This window comes from Panicum virgatum, chromosome 9K (genome assembly GCF_016808335.1).
Source record: "Panicum virgatum strain AP13 chromosome 9K, P.virgatum_v5, whole genome shotgun sequence".
Classification (NCBI taxonomy): domain Eukaryota; kingdom Viridiplantae; phylum Streptophyta; class Magnoliopsida; order Poales; family Poaceae; genus Panicum; species Panicum virgatum.
Genome location: NC_053144.1, coordinates 65,388,974 through 65,403,857, shown reverse-complemented (window position 1 = coordinate 65,403,857; position 14,884 = coordinate 65,388,974). Strand labels below are relative to the sequence as shown.

General features: G+C 42.1%; 2 protein-coding genes and 1 pseudogene across 3 annotated transcripts; 1 reads left to right on the top strand and 2 right to left on the bottom strand.

The window, feature by feature from the left end:
• The first annotated feature begins 2,364 nt into the window (after positions 1 to 2,364).
• LOC120647100 (phosphoinositide phosphatase SAC2-like) lies at positions 2,365 to 9,613 on the top strand. The gene is made up of 16 exons (XM_039923726.1): positions 2,365 to 3,014; positions 3,690 to 3,894; positions 3,990 to 4,155; positions 4,770 to 4,992; positions 5,621 to 5,697; positions 5,840 to 6,027; positions 6,107 to 6,201; positions 6,373 to 6,506; positions 6,608 to 6,721; positions 6,912 to 7,227; positions 7,524 to 7,645; positions 7,772 to 7,882; positions 8,289 to 8,468; positions 8,566 to 8,727; positions 8,812 to 8,893; positions 9,027 to 9,613. Exons 1-16 carry the CDS (start codon positions 2,955 to 2,957, stop codon positions 9,135 to 9,137), a joined length of 2,346 nt encoding a protein of 781 aa, XP_039779660.1. The 5' UTR covers positions 2,365 to 2,954; the 3' UTR covers positions 9,138 to 9,613.
• A 739-nt stretch (positions 9,614 to 10,352) lies between these two features.
• Positions 10,353 to 10,871, bottom strand: LOC120648246. Its single transcript, XM_039924977.1, has 2 exons — positions 10,535 to 10,871; positions 10,353 to 10,402 (listed from the first exon to the last, which is right to left on the bottom strand). Exons 1-2 carry the CDS (start codon positions 10,869 to 10,871, stop codon positions 10,353 to 10,355), a joined length of 387 nt encoding a protein of 128 aa, XP_039780911.1.
• Positions 10,872 to 11,925: 1,054 nt separating this feature from the next.
• On the bottom strand, positions 11,926 to 14,302 carry LOC120647098 (annotated as a pseudogene). Its single transcript, XR_005664684.1, has 5 exons — positions 14,043 to 14,302; positions 13,119 to 13,381; positions 12,821 to 13,018; positions 12,529 to 12,722; positions 11,926 to 12,357 (listed from the first exon to the last, which is right to left on the bottom strand). The product of XR_005664684.1 is annotated as a 40S ribosomal protein SA-like (transcript).
• Between the last annotated feature and the right edge of the window lie 582 nt (positions 14,303 to 14,884).

The window sequence follows — 14,884 nt, the reverse complement described above, 5'->3', positions numbered from 1 at the left end:
ATGCGGCCATAGCCCATAGCCCATGGAGTTACCTCTTGAGCTCAAGCCAGATTGATCTTGGTACTGGCAGCTTTCTGAGGATTCTGGGACATTCAGGACCTTTTCGACAATCTTTCAAAAAAAAAAAACCCCGGCAATTGCAGTAGCAGGCAACAGACAAGAATCGCCCTTTCTATCTGCAAACTCCCGGAATCTGCAAATGTCAGTGTTCACGGGCTAGCAAGAGGTGAAGAAACACTTTTCCAACCTCGGAATTTTACTGTCCATCCGTCTCTGAAATTCAAAAGAAAACGACATATATATTATATGAAAAACAGGTGAAAAGAAGTGTGTATAATTGTGGACTTGCTGCATCCAGAGCAAGCTACCTACCAAAAAAGGGACGTGCAAAAGGGAGGCTCCCTGCCTCTAGCATGGCGTCCATCACGCCATGCTACATGGCCATGCTCACGGCCACTTATTCCCCTTCAAATCAAATCCGTGTGGAAAAGAGGGAAGGGGACGCACACCTAACCTATAGCAAACGCAAACGCCTCACACTCCACAGTGTCTGCCGAGGATAAACAAACCAAAACAATACCGTTGGGTTTTTTTTTTCTGAAAAGAAGAAGAAGAAGAAAACAAAGCAGGTCAAAAGAGAGACGAAAACAGGAGCCCAAAGGCGACGGCGAACCCAGAAAAAGGAGGCTTATCGCCAACGCATGTACGAGATTCAGAGCTCGTGTTCATGTTGCCCTGCAACCCAACACCTTACAACTGGATGGAATCTACGAGCAGAGACAACTGAAGGGGTTAAACTGCAACCATGTAAAAGAGAGAGAGAGAGAGAGGTCTTTGGATCATGCACGGCGATGTTGATGTGCTGGATTGAAGATAAGCACTGTGTGTCTGTGTCTGAAGGCTGCTTAATCATCGATCGCCCATGTTTCTCCACCGAATGGCCGAAATTAGATGCTGGTTTTTTCTTGAGCACACGCTTCATCGATGTGCTGCCATTTTTATTTTCATTTTCTTGCTCTCAGAGCAGAGAGCGAGGAAAAGATTTATCATGTATGTGGTCCTGGGGAACAAATAGACCGGTGGTGCTGGTCACTCCACACAGGCAAAGGTCACAAGAGTTCGTTGTCAATTCAGGTAGTTGGGTGATTTGACTGTGAACTGCACTAAACAGTAACAACGATAGATTCCATATACTGTATGCAGTAATTGTGCGATGACTGAGCGAAGTACACTATAATCTTGCAGGAAAAGGCTCCTCCTGCCTCAAGCGCGAGTTGACCAGCTGATTACCATCCTTCTGGTTAGTGATGTATCATGAATCAGCTCATCTTTTCAGGAGGAATTGAGATGAAGTAGCTTTCCAGCTCCTGGTCCCTCTTCAGAAAGCTAAGTGTCATCTTGCTTGCACGCTTCTTCTCTCTTCTCTTGTCCGTCAGTACTGCATTAATAGTACCGTATGGGATGTTTGCTCATCTACGAACCTGAAACCCACTTCCTAAAGTCCCACCGGCAGTTCAATCCAGGTTCATACTATTGTTCAAGTTTTAAATTGTCATAGCCTTTCCCCTTTTTGCGGGAAAAAAGGAAAAAATAAACTAACGCATCGTTTATGAGTTCTTTCCAAGACAATTGTTTCCATCATTAATGTTTTCCATCTGGGATAATTGTTAGTTTAATCTATATCTATACTATAAAAGTTGAAACAATGAAACCACCAAGATTAGAAATATTTGCTTCCTCTGTAAGCAGGATGAACTCTCTTTCAAAAAAAAAACATCAAGATTATGCCTACTATGTCCCTCACGAAGGTCCAGCTTGTCAGATCCAGAAATTTGACGAAAGGAGGTGGAAACCCATTTTCTTATAGAAGAAAAATGAAAGGAGGTGGAAACCCATTTTCTGATAAAAGAAATATGTTAATACTTTTTACACCAGTAATTTTCTATACCCACCTCTTGTACCACTTATTACTTTTCTTTGGCATACACTTTTTTTTTTCTTTGCACATGCATTCACCTATAATTGCTTCATTATTTGTTGTTTTATAGAAAAAAATGCATGTATTATTTTTGGAAGGAAAATAAATGCATCGTTGCTTGATGAAAGAAAAAATTAAATACTTCCTCCGTCCCAGAATATAAGCATTTCTATCTAAGTATCAGATTTATTGTATCTTTTATATATCTAAACAAGTACTTGTCTAAATACATTACAGATGCTTTTGTTACGGCTCATAACGGAGTGGCATCGTTTTTTCTCCGTCATGCCGCAAAAAGCTGGCATTTACCGGTTTCCGCTTGGGACGAGACGAAACCAAAATTGTTCACAAACTAAACCGCAGGGCAGGACCGGAGCCAGCACCAAAAGATACCAAGAAGATACTGTTCCTTCAATGATTACACGGTTTTGCCCCTTGCCCGGCCACTCGCGCTCGCCGTTGCGTGGTGTTTTTGGGGACGACGCCGTCGTCGCCAGCCAGTTTCATGTGGCTCTGCGCTGCCTCCTTCCTCCATCCCCGCCCCTCCAGAGTATTTAGCCTCGTCTACTGCTGACACAGCTCCCCGCGGGCGTTGTATGCGCGCAATCCTCCCGTTCCACTCCACAACAAATCTCTTATTGCCGAGCTCAGAGAAAGGAAATCTCTCTTCTTGGTGCTCGGTCTTGCATCGATTTATTTAGTTTCCGGGTCTTGCGCCCTGCGCAGATCCAACTGTGGGGGAATCTTCGTCGTGGGGGTTGAATTGTATCGATTTCGATCCGTTTGTTCACGGCTTGGGCGTCTGATCCGAAAGGTGGGAGCTTTCATTGGGTTCTCTCTCCTGGAGCATTTGTGTTTGTAAGCGACGAAGATGCTCTACTTGAAGCAGCCGACGAGGAGCTGAGCGACCACGGTGTGTCTTTGTTTTTTCTCAATTTCTCGGTGAGGACTGGTGTTCATTTGTCGATCTGATCCGATGGAGGCTATGACGGGTGGCAAATTCCTCCAAAAGTTTCGGCTCTACGAAACCAGATCGGTACGGATCTCTTGCAAATCTTGTTTCGGCTCCGAACTTGGAGATCTTGTTATATTAGTAAACATCCTGTGTTTGACCTTGTTGCAATGGGTTTGTGTTTTTCCCCCCGGTAAAATGGTTGATTGAATTCTTGTGTGATTTAATGCTAGAACCGCGTGATGGATGTCCTTTACGATAGGTTCAGTTTAATTAGGTTGTTGGAAAGGGTAAAGGGCTGCAAAAAAGTAGAGGAAGATCCTTCGTTTTGTTTCTTTTGCAGGGAGGCAAGATAATGAAAAAAAAATGCTGTTCCTTCTTTTGCTATTCTCTGCAATTCTTTCAGGCATATTTAACGTTTGCTCGAATGATGTTTCAGTTTTACTATTATGTAGATTTACTCCTATTGTGTAACAGCCTTCTAACTTATACTGTGAAGCCAATGCCAAATTATAAGCTTTCAGCTACCGATTTTGTATGCACAATTTTTTTTTCAAAGTTTCAAGGATAGCTAGCTCTACGATTTGGACATGAAGATTTGGATACTTGTACATTAGACGATATAGGTGTTGTTTGATATTTGTCCCTAGCGGACTGTTTCATTGATTTACTGGAGATGGTTTTAATGTTGAAACTTATATGCATTTTATCTAATGTCCAACTGTTTGCTGTTAATATGTTTACGCCTCTTTGGTGTAGAAATTTTATCTTATTGGAAGAGACAAGAGCAGGAGTCACTGGAGGGTGCTAAAGATTGATCGCTTGGAGTGTACTGAGCTGGGTGTCGAGGAGGATCCAACTAGTTACACAGAGAATGAATGCCAAGAACTGCTCTGGCGGATTCATGAGGGGAATAGGTTGACTGGTGGACTGAAATTCGTCACAAAATGCTATGGAATAGTTGGTAATGCAACATGAGCTGACGCTCCCTGAACACATGAATCACATCTCTCTAGCTTTTCTTGTCAAATTATAACATTTAATTCTTTGCTTATTCAGGTTTTGTAAAGTTTCTTGGTCCTTATTACATGGTTGTAATAACCAGGAGAAGGAAAGTTGGCACAATATGCGGCCATGAGATCTATTCCATTGGCAAGAGCGAAATGATCGCAATTCCAAGTGTTATAGTCTGGCCCAACGTGGCTTATTCTAGGGATGAGAACAGGTCTTTTATTTTTTCAACATGTAAATATTGTGTATTGCCTGTTGTAATGCCATCAGTGGTTCTTAACAATATAAAAAATGCCGGCTTGCTTTCTAGTGTATATTTTCTAGCTTTTTTATTCGTTTATCTCATTGTTCACTGTTTTCGTTTCCACATATTTGAATCTTGAGCTCATTCTGTTGCTATGTTGTGTTAAGACGCAATTTTGGTGTCGGTGTACTTTCTCCGCCTTGTTTGCCCTGTTTTGCGTCAGTTTGCATGATGACATACTAAATTGTCTTCATTATTCATGTTCCAGTAGAGCACGGGCAATCATTTGCATGATTTTGTTCAATTAAATGGTGATAGAGTAATATTTGTTCACATCTCTCCTATGTTTATAAATTTACTTGTTGAGAAACAATATACATCCAACTCGTATAGCCAGTATACATCATGTGAATTCTTGCAGTTCTGAGCCTTAAGTAAGGTGTTCATGTGGTTGGAGGTATATAGAAAAGTTTCAGATTTTCTTGCTCTAGTGGCATTCTATTTATAATTTTCATTTTCTGATATATGCTAAAAGTTTCAAAGTTTCCGAAAATATTTATGTTCTTGTCTCACATTTTCTGTAGATATAAGCGCCTACTTTGCTCGGTTGATCTTTCAAAGGATTTCTTCTTCAGCTACTCTTACAACATCATGCGCAGCCTTCAGAAGAACATAACCGAGAAGAATACTGGACAGGTTGTTTATGAAACAATGTTTGTATGGAATGAATTTCTGACACGGGCAGTCCGGAATCATCTCAAGAATACCAGTTGGACTGTTGCCTTAGTCCATGGATTTTTTAAACAGGTATGTTCTTTTTGGGACAAATAAGTTAAAAGTTCTTTTGTTAGTGTGTTAATTGATCCTTCCTTCAAAATTCTGATTAATGAGCTTATCCGTATCACCAGTACTGTCATACATCATCGAAGACCACAAGTAGGGCTGCAGCTAACTCAATGCCACCCAACTAACTTACGTGTTTCACTCTACGTCTCATGCCCTGACATATAGTGAAAGCTTGAAATAAAGGGTTTGCAAAGGCATGGCTTTGTACAACCTGCTGACATTTTTCAGTTTGAGCTGCTTGAGGCTTTCCTGAGTCAAACATTTGCTCGTAAGTCTCAGCGGACTGTTATTGTTTTTTATTCAGTTCTTCTAATTCATGTTTTGTATGCTGCTGATACAGAGTAGCATCATAGTCTTTTTTTTTAGGGGGGGGGGGAGTAGCATCATATAGTCTGGACAATTTAATTGTTCCGCTAATGCTTAGTTATGAAATTACACTGCTATATTTTATCTGTTTTGACGTTCCTTAGCAAGTGTTGAGCACTGTCTCATGATCCTAGTTCAAGGACCACAAAAGTATATCGTAAAATTGGAATTACAAACCAATTGCCATATGAGACATGCTAATACACTTGCTTTGGTTTGGCAGTCGAAGCTCTCAGTATCAGGGAAGGATTTTTGGTTGACACTTATAGCCAGGCGCTCGCGCCATTTTGCTGGAACAAGGTTTGTGTTACAACTTCTACCCTTCATATTTATAGTTTAAGATAAGAATTACATTTATAAGTAGCCAATTCCACATTCCTTTCATCTCAATAGTAGTTTGTTATCCACTTTCTGAATACTTCTTTGCCCATTTTGATTTTAGATTCTTGAAACGAGGTGTTAATGAAAAGGGCAGGGTCGCCAATGATGTTGAGACTGAACAGATTGTTTTTGAAGACACATCTGATGGAATCCCAAGTCAGATGGCTTCTGTTGTACAACATAGAGGATCAATACCTCTTGTCTGGTTTCAGGAAACTTCAAGACTTAATATTAGACCAGATATCATATGTAGGTTCTTCTGTTAAATTTGTTATGAGTCTATATCTTGACTGTCTCACCTGATATTCCAATTACCTTTCTGTTGCAGTAAAACCCGATGTGGACTACAAGGCAACCCGCCTTCATTTTGAGAACCTTGCACTTAGATATGGGAATCCGATAATCATCTTGAACTTAATAAAGGCAAGTGCAGCATCAACATTGTTCATCTTTGACATGAATGATGTGTCTAGTCTTTTGCTTATATTGCCCCTGACTTCTATATCTAAGAGTTAATTCGCCAACTTGATAGCCTTTTGCTATTTGTCGTAAATCTGAATATTCCTTTTGGATCCCTTAATTGTCTTTTATCAGACCCGTGAGAAGAAGCCTCGTGAATCTTTGCTCCGTGCAGAATTTGCAAAGGCTATCCATTACATTAATAAGGGGCTAACAGAGGACAAACGTCTAAAATTTTTACACATGGATCTGAGTAAGCTTTCTCGAAGGTAATGTATTGTGTCCCAAGCGAATCTTTTGTAAGATCGCTCTTGCTATGTAAGTCGATTATCTTGTACACCTTACGCAAAGTACTACATGATACTTTCAGGAAAGGCACCAATGTGCTTGCACTGTTGAACAAGGTGGCATCCGATGTGTTGGATCTAACTGAATTCCTCCACTGCGAAATAAGTACATCAGCAAAATCTGAGGATGCCCCAAGGTAGCTTCTGGTCTGCTTAGAAACATTCTAAACCAAATTCATTAAAGAATATGCACCTTCACCAAAATCGGTTTTTCAACATTTTTTCTGCAAGTCTTTATGTCAAATTCATATATTAGAGGTCACTATTTTTCGTTTATTTGTAAGTGCTCATTCGGCAATCCTAATACCTTTTATCCATTTATTTCAGTGGCGAAAGAACCGTTGCCAAACCAAGTGATGACAAATGTAGCAGTGATCAAAGCGAATGCATAGCTAAGTTGGTACCTCTTTTGTTACAGAAGGGTGTCCTCAGGACAAATTGCATAGACTGCTTGGACCGCACAAATGTTGCACAATTTGCATACGGTTTAGCTGCTTTAGGGCGTCAACTTCATGCGCTGGGGCTTATTGAATCACCTAAAATTGAATTGCATGCTCCTCTGGCTGATGATCTGATGGATTTCTATGAACGGATGGGTGATACATTAGCTATTCAATATGGTGGTTCTGCCGCTCACAACAAGGTATATCTCGTGTTATATTAGCTTACTCTGGTAACATTCACTACTGAAGAGTACAACTCATAATGCTGCGCTTATTTCTTTTTGAACTGTAAACAACTTAAATCAACTGGTTATAAAAAGATTCCTTACTGTTCCAAATTGCTTGTTTGAATTATTCCCTCTGGTCGGTAATATTTGACGTTTCTGACCGGAGGAATCAGCTTGCAGCAAGTCAAAAAAATTGTCTGAACGTCATCTACTCATGTGGGGAGGTAATGCATCAGTCTAATTTTCCATGTTACTCATATGTGCCACAGATCTTCTGTGAGCAAAGAGGCCAGTGGAAGGCAGCAACCCAATCTCAGGAGTTCCTTCGAACCCTGCAACGCTACTACAATAACGCCTACACTGATAACGACAAGCAGGATGCTATAAACGTGTAAGCTTCTCAATATATTGCAAAATAATATACCGGTAGGAATGACAGAACCAGTGGGAAGCATCGACATTTATGTGTTATATTTGTGCTTACCATAAAATGGTTTGCCTGTCGTAAAAAATGCAGATTCTTAGGGCATTTTCAACCTCAACAAGGGAAACCTGCATTGTGGAAGCTGGACTCAGATCAGCATTACAACATTGTGAGGCAAGGAACTTTAAAAGAAGAGATTGCAAGGTGCAGATTATAAGTTTTCAATACCTTTTGAAATGACTATATTATACTCAGCTTACACCTTTTAGGATTTAGGAAACATTTTACATTTTTAATATGATGGTTTACCACTTACAGCAAGTTCTTTTCTGTAGCTGTGAAAATAGCATATTGTCTCATGGAAATGTAGCAGTGTTATTGATGTAGACCTTATTTTGAAGTGCAAATTCTTAGGCTTCGAGAACTTGGAGGAACAAAACGTATATGTTTTGTTACCTGTTTCAAGAAAATAAGCATTTCTTGTTTCATGAGAACGGTTTCGAACTATGCAATTGATGTATTAATTGGAGACCAATGGTCTTGTTTGTAGTTTTCTTGTATGGGTCCATCAGATTGTTCTAATGTAGCAATCCTTATCTCGTTACATCAGATCATTCATAAAGAGGTCGTTATCAGATGGTAATATTCTGTTGGAGAACAGCTTACCTGTATCTAACTGCAACAATGGAGAAAACACAGGATTGCTCCCTATGCAACAACTGGATGATATTAGAGAGCCTTCTGATTCCGCACCAGATATCTCCATATGTGAACCTAACCCAAGCTCCAGGTGTGTCAATCCTTACACGAAATTGGAGACTACTGGAAAACTCGTTCGTTCCATGAATGTAATATGAAATAACTGTGTTTTTTTAATATGTATTCAGTATGAACTATGGCACTGTGCCTGGAGGAAGGCACTCCATGTCAGAAGAGCGGCAGAATTATTTGAAAAGATTAGGTTACCCTGAGTTACATTCTTCGAATTTCCTTGATCTTGATTTGCTGTCATCTTCGGGGAATTCCTGCGATGAGGAGGTTTTCGAGAGGTAACATATGCTGGCACTAGTTTGTAATTGTATTTCGTACCACTCTGTTTGCATTGTTAAGGTGTTCCAAATCATGATTTGCAGGTCATCACTGATCAATTCGCCTATGGATGAGATCAGTGTTGAATCATCTACATCATACAGCGAACAAGGACATGTCGATGAGGTTAGCGTCGTTACTGAACCTTTCCTCAAGATATCTATCTGAACTCTGAGAATCATCAGCAACTGAACTTACTGCCACACTGCTTCCCATTATATCCGAATTTCATGCTGTGAACCTTTTTCAACTTTTGCAGGGAAGGGATGACACGGATCTGTCTCGCTCAAGCAGCCAGCTCTCAGACACTAGGGACTATTCTGACCGCTTTGCGCACTGGGTCGCTAATGGAGGCATGCTTTGCTACTAGGTGGTTATCTTTTTGTCTTGGTGACTGTAGAAATTTTGATGCAGCAGGAAATGGCTGACAACTAGATCAGATCAAACGGCTGACTGCTAGGCGCATCTGCCTGCGCAAGAAGCGAGACTGAAGAGATGGCGGCGATGGGAGAAGCTTCGCACCATCGTGGTTGTGATCACTTGAAGGCTTGATGACGTCGATAATCAGACGAGCAGATGTTGGTGGCTGGGGTGGGTACAGAATTCAATTTGCTATGGTGAAGAATTTGACCATAGTTTAGACAATAAATAGGCCAAAGGATATCTGATTCTTTTAGCTTAGCTTACCTTTTCCCCCCTTTCTCCATAGAAATTATCAAAAGAAAAAAGGAAAAAAAATCATACTAAAAAAAGGAAAAAAGTGAACTATCGATAAAGAACACTATCGTTGTAAATACTAAATAGTATGTTACAGAAGTATAAATATTTGCTGCTTATTTCAGTCCAGTTCTGGAGAGCTCTATTTTCATTTTTATTGCTATATGTGGTACACATCTGATGCCATGTGGCGCAATGCTACGCGTCAGAGCTCGCGAGCTGCATGTTCTCTCGTTGTAAGGGCTAGGAACTGTAATAATTTTGACTGCTAATTAAGGATATTAAATAAATGCAGTTTATAAAACCAACTCTAGAATCCCTGCGCTAGGAACCCTGAAAAATCTAATGAGATTTTTGGCCGCGCAATTAGAGCATGGTTACTGTAGTATCATTGTAGCCAATTATGGATTAATTACTGTCATTAGATTTATCGCGAAAAGTTACACCTATTTTTTAAAAAAATTTACAAATAAATTTCGTTTAGTACTCCATGCATATAAAAGAAATTCGTCCTAGAAACTAGCATGGAGAAACCAAATGAGGCCAAGATTTCTTTGTTAGAGCTACAGATAGGCAGCAGATTTTGTCTACGCATTTGAAACCCGATTGTACATTTATCAACTGTTTGTACGGTGCAGAGTATGTTCGTTGTCAATGGTTATGAAATTCAGACGTCAAGGGATTATATATTTTTATTTTTAAGAAAAAGGAAAGGGATGCAATGGCACGACGAGCAGACAGCTTGAAACCTGTTATTTTTTTATTTTTCCCCCAAATATTTCAACACAACATTCGCATTGATCTCGTTGTTGAGACTTGAGACGAAACTATTCCTGCTTAGGTGAAATCTCCTGAAGAACTACAAAATTCAGCAGTCGTTCCCTTCTAGACCCAAGCCTAACGGAGGAACCTTGTAACCTGCAAAAAAAATAAAATAAAAACACATAAAAAATAAGTATCGATCATGCATAATCTTGACCAAAACCTCTTCTCTTAGCGCAGCGTCCAATCCATAAACAGAAAATAATTCTGCAAGGAGACATCACTCACTCCCGCACTTGCAGCCCGGCCTGAGCGGGTTGTTGCAGTAGTCGAAGACGAACACGAGCTTCTCCATGCACACCCCCTTCTCGAACTGCTCGGTCACGAACGAACAGAGGCACGGGATCGTTACGTCGCCGACGGCGCGGCAGCATTTCTCCGACGGAGGGATCTTGGGCTCCGCAGGGTGCGTCAGGTAGTTCTGGCAGTGCGCAGCGGCGTTCATCAGGTCCTCGTGGCACAGGCGATCGCCGGCGTCAGAGGTGGCCACGGCGGCCATCGCCGCCGCTACCAAGACGAGGGCGAGGACCAAGGGCGAAGAGCTTGCGAGCTTTGCCATGGCCATGGCTGCTGGCCTCTCTTGCATGTTGAGCGAGAACTGCGTGCTCCGGCCGTGGCGGTGGTGGGTTGGGTTTTATATGGAGGCAGGCGCTGCCTGAGCCCTCAAGTAATGGTTGACCATCTTGAAGCATGCATACCATTATCTATTGGTCGTTTCGGAAGCGGCCGAAAGATCACTGTATTTATCTACATTGGGTAATTGCATCAAATGCACGAGCAATGAGATAGATCACCTCAGGATATACGAGCCCGTGGCTTCCGTAGCTACTACACACGAGGTGACGATGGCAGCCACACCGTTGAATCACAATTCACAAAGGTTTGCACAGCGCGTAGCCAGGGTTTTCCTTACCGGTAAGGAAAAAAAAACCGGAGGTCAGCGAGAAACGCATTTATCGGATTTCTCGGAAAATTATCGGATTTGCCATTTTGATTTCGGATGAAATTTAAAAAAAAATCTCAATTTATGCAGGAAGTAACCTAGATTATTTCCAAACAATCTAATAGTATAAACAAGATACAACAATGCATATGAATATGACTTTCTTGCCACAACAAACAGTCTGTTTAATATGGCCACCGCTATCGCCATGGCTTCCTATGAAGTCGTGGAGGGACCGAGAGAGATGAGGAATGCAATATGAATAAGATTTAGTGTTAGGAGGCAGCGGGGTGGCCTGATATTTGACTGCACCAATTTGGTTTGGGCGGATATTCAAAAGGGCCGAAAATTTCGGGCGATAAATAAAAAAATCAGACCCCGCCGAGAAACAGGATTTTCGGTTTTCTCGGAAAATTCTCGCCGAGAAATTTTTCCTTGCGCGTAGCTATGAATCCTGTAACACGATGGAACAGACTGTATCCATCTTCATCAAATATCGATCGCGGAGCGCCAATTTTCGAAACATGCAAATTGAGGGCACAGGCCTAGCATTGAGATTTCAAAATATGCAATGGCCAGGCTTCAGTTCCCCAAACCGCACAGGACAGCAAGACAATTCTCATTCATTCGAACTGAACCGAATTTCAAGCAACTGGGAAAATTATACAGTACAAAATCCATGGCAACCAGATTTTCTCAACTGACTCGATATGTTATATAGAACCATCACATCGCAGGGATCCATGGAATACAAGCAACAGAAACAGAAAAACTAATACCACATCTTCCCAAGCTCTCCCTCATAGCAGCAATGCTGAAAACAGAACGGGGGCAAAACAAGTTCAGCTAGATAGCCCTAGAACAGAAAGGGTTCAATGCAAAAATGTAGAAGATGCATTCTGATTTTGGACATTCATACTTTGGAAAATACTGAATTTAAGCCACAAGATGCACCACAAAGGGACTGCCTATGTCTACTCCCAGCCTTGGGCGGTGGGTTGGGCTGCTGGGTCCCAACCAACCGGAGCAGCAACAACAGGAGGAACAGCACCCTCCACGGGTGCAGGAGCCCCAGCTGCATCCGAGCCTTCGCCAGTAGGAACTGGAGCTGCAAAGAAAAAAAAAACAGAGAGATTATGAGAACACTTTGTGTAACCACAAACTTGTAGACGAGCAACTCCCAGCAGAGAAAATTGTGGACTAAAACTTTCATTTGAACACAGGGTAGATTTCAGCACAGGTTCCATACCAAAAATGATGATATTCAATCAGTACATACCTGGAGCAGCACCCCACTCAGCACCAGTGCCACCAACAGCAACAGGCGGTGCAAGCAACATCAGAGGTCCACTGGTCTCCACCCCACTGATCAGCCGCTGGATAATCAGTGATAGCGGCAAAGTCAGGGGCAGCAGCAGCTTCCTCCTCGTGCTCCTTTGCTTCCTCAGGGTCTCTGTAGAAGAACAAATCAACCTGCAAACAGCATAGCACATAAGAATGCAAGGATAATAAAAAATCTGCACGCACTGCATGTCTAATGTCAATTTGAAAAGCATCCTAAGCTTGCATACCATGACTTCCCACTTGTGCCCAGGGAGGATAGTGCCCCTCATCTGCAGAACCATCCTTGCCAAGAGCCAGAACAGGCATCCAATGCTGTTCCTTCCCTTGTTGTTGGCCGGGATGCCGATATCGACATACCGCATGGGGGAGTCAGTATCACAGAAGGCAATGGTGGGGATGTTTCCCAGAGCAGACTCCTTGATTGGCTGCAAAACAGTTACACATAACAATTTGGTCACCATCACAGGCTACTGCATGTTCCACCGAATGCATATCTCAGAACTTTCAAATGGAAATTCTTTTCACCTGGTGGTCAGTCCTTGGGTCGGTAAGGATGAGCAGTCGGGGCTCACTGAAGGATGTTTGGAGCTGATTGGTGAAGGTACCAGGGGTGTGCCTCCCAGCAATAGCATGGGCACCAGTGTACTGAGCGAACTTGAGGACGGCGCGCTGGCCGTAGGGGCGGGCGGACTGGACAATGATGTCCTGAGGGTTCTCGATGGCAACGATTACCCTCGCCGCCAGCTGGAGCTTCTCCCATGTCTTCCCAAGGTTGATGATGTAGATGCCTAGTAAAAAAACATCAATAGGAAGGCATATCACAACTAAGGCTAATCCCAGTTCAAGTTTCATAGAGGTACCATGAGTATTAAATACAGTGACACATCAGCATTTGCAATGACATGGCAAGGTAATTATGAAGAAAGAGAGGGAAGGAGTTTCATCAGGATGTGTATACACTGTTTCTAAGACTATGAAACTTGTTGAAACTTGCATTGGGGGTTATAGAGTTTCATTCCATGCAATTGCGCCCAATCACATGCCTCAAAATTAAATGCTATGGCTAGTCTATGAAATCGTGAAATGAAACTTAACATTGGGGGACCTTGTTTCATTCCTGAACTCAAATGCACTCTATGAAATCGTGCAATGAAATCCTGCACTGGGAATAGCAAAAGCACTGCTTGCGAGTTAACTAGGGTGCTAAATACGACACTGCAACGCAGATCACAATCAATACTAGATTATCATTAGAAGCCTCATGCCGCTACACTTGGTGCCAAGAACATCTGTTTCTGCTAAATGCTAAAAATCTTAGCTTACGATACAAGCACGGTGACACAAGTTCACGGCCTAACTACGCATGAGATCTCATGGAAGGAAAACTGGATGAACAGAGGTTGTCTATCTGTCTACATGGATCTACATGGGGAGGAGAATGCTCCGTACCGTCGGTGCGGCGCTTGAAGACGTAGCGCTCCATCTGGAAGTCGCAGTTCTTGGTGCCCAGGTGGACGTCAGCGGCGAGCATCATCTGGATGTCCTGCTCCTTCTGGGACAGCGCCCGCGGCGCGCCTCCGCCTGCCGCCGCAGCCATGGTGGATGGGGATGCGAGAGCTTGGTGGTGGCCCGAAGGGGAGGAGGATAGGGCTAGGGCTAGGTGTCTGGGAATGGCGGCGCGAAGGGGGAGAAAGGGAGGAGAAGGGGCGGGTCTTATCTTCGTACTAAGCGCCTCAAAACCCTAGGCTTCTCCCGCGAGGAGATGCGCGTTGGGCCGTACCCAAACATGGGCCTAACCATTCGTCGGCCCATCGTATTACTATTTCGTTTTTTTCTCCTTTTTTCCAAACGAATTTCAAAACAAATTATCTCTGGTTTTTTAGTAACGGAATGAAATAATCTAAAAAAAGTAACGGAATGAAAAAGGAAAAATTTGTTAGTGAACATCGTTAAAATATATCTTTTGTTAGGACCACTAGAGAACATTTATCTTTACTAGAAAACACTCTTCAGCCATAGTAATTTGCTGTAGAACATTAATTCTAATATTATATTTAACTTTAAGCAAAACTACCTGAATGGACGGCACTGTCCTCAACTCCTATTTAGCAAAGAGCCACATCCATGGCCATCAGCTGAGTGGCATGAAACTTGTATAGGTGGAATATAAGGTTTCCATACTATTTAAGATCTATTGCTTGTTTGTTGTATTAACATATTATTTTTCATAATAACTAGTAGAAAAACAATAAATGGAACCACTTCTGTTGGTAAAGGTTTTCTGTATAGAA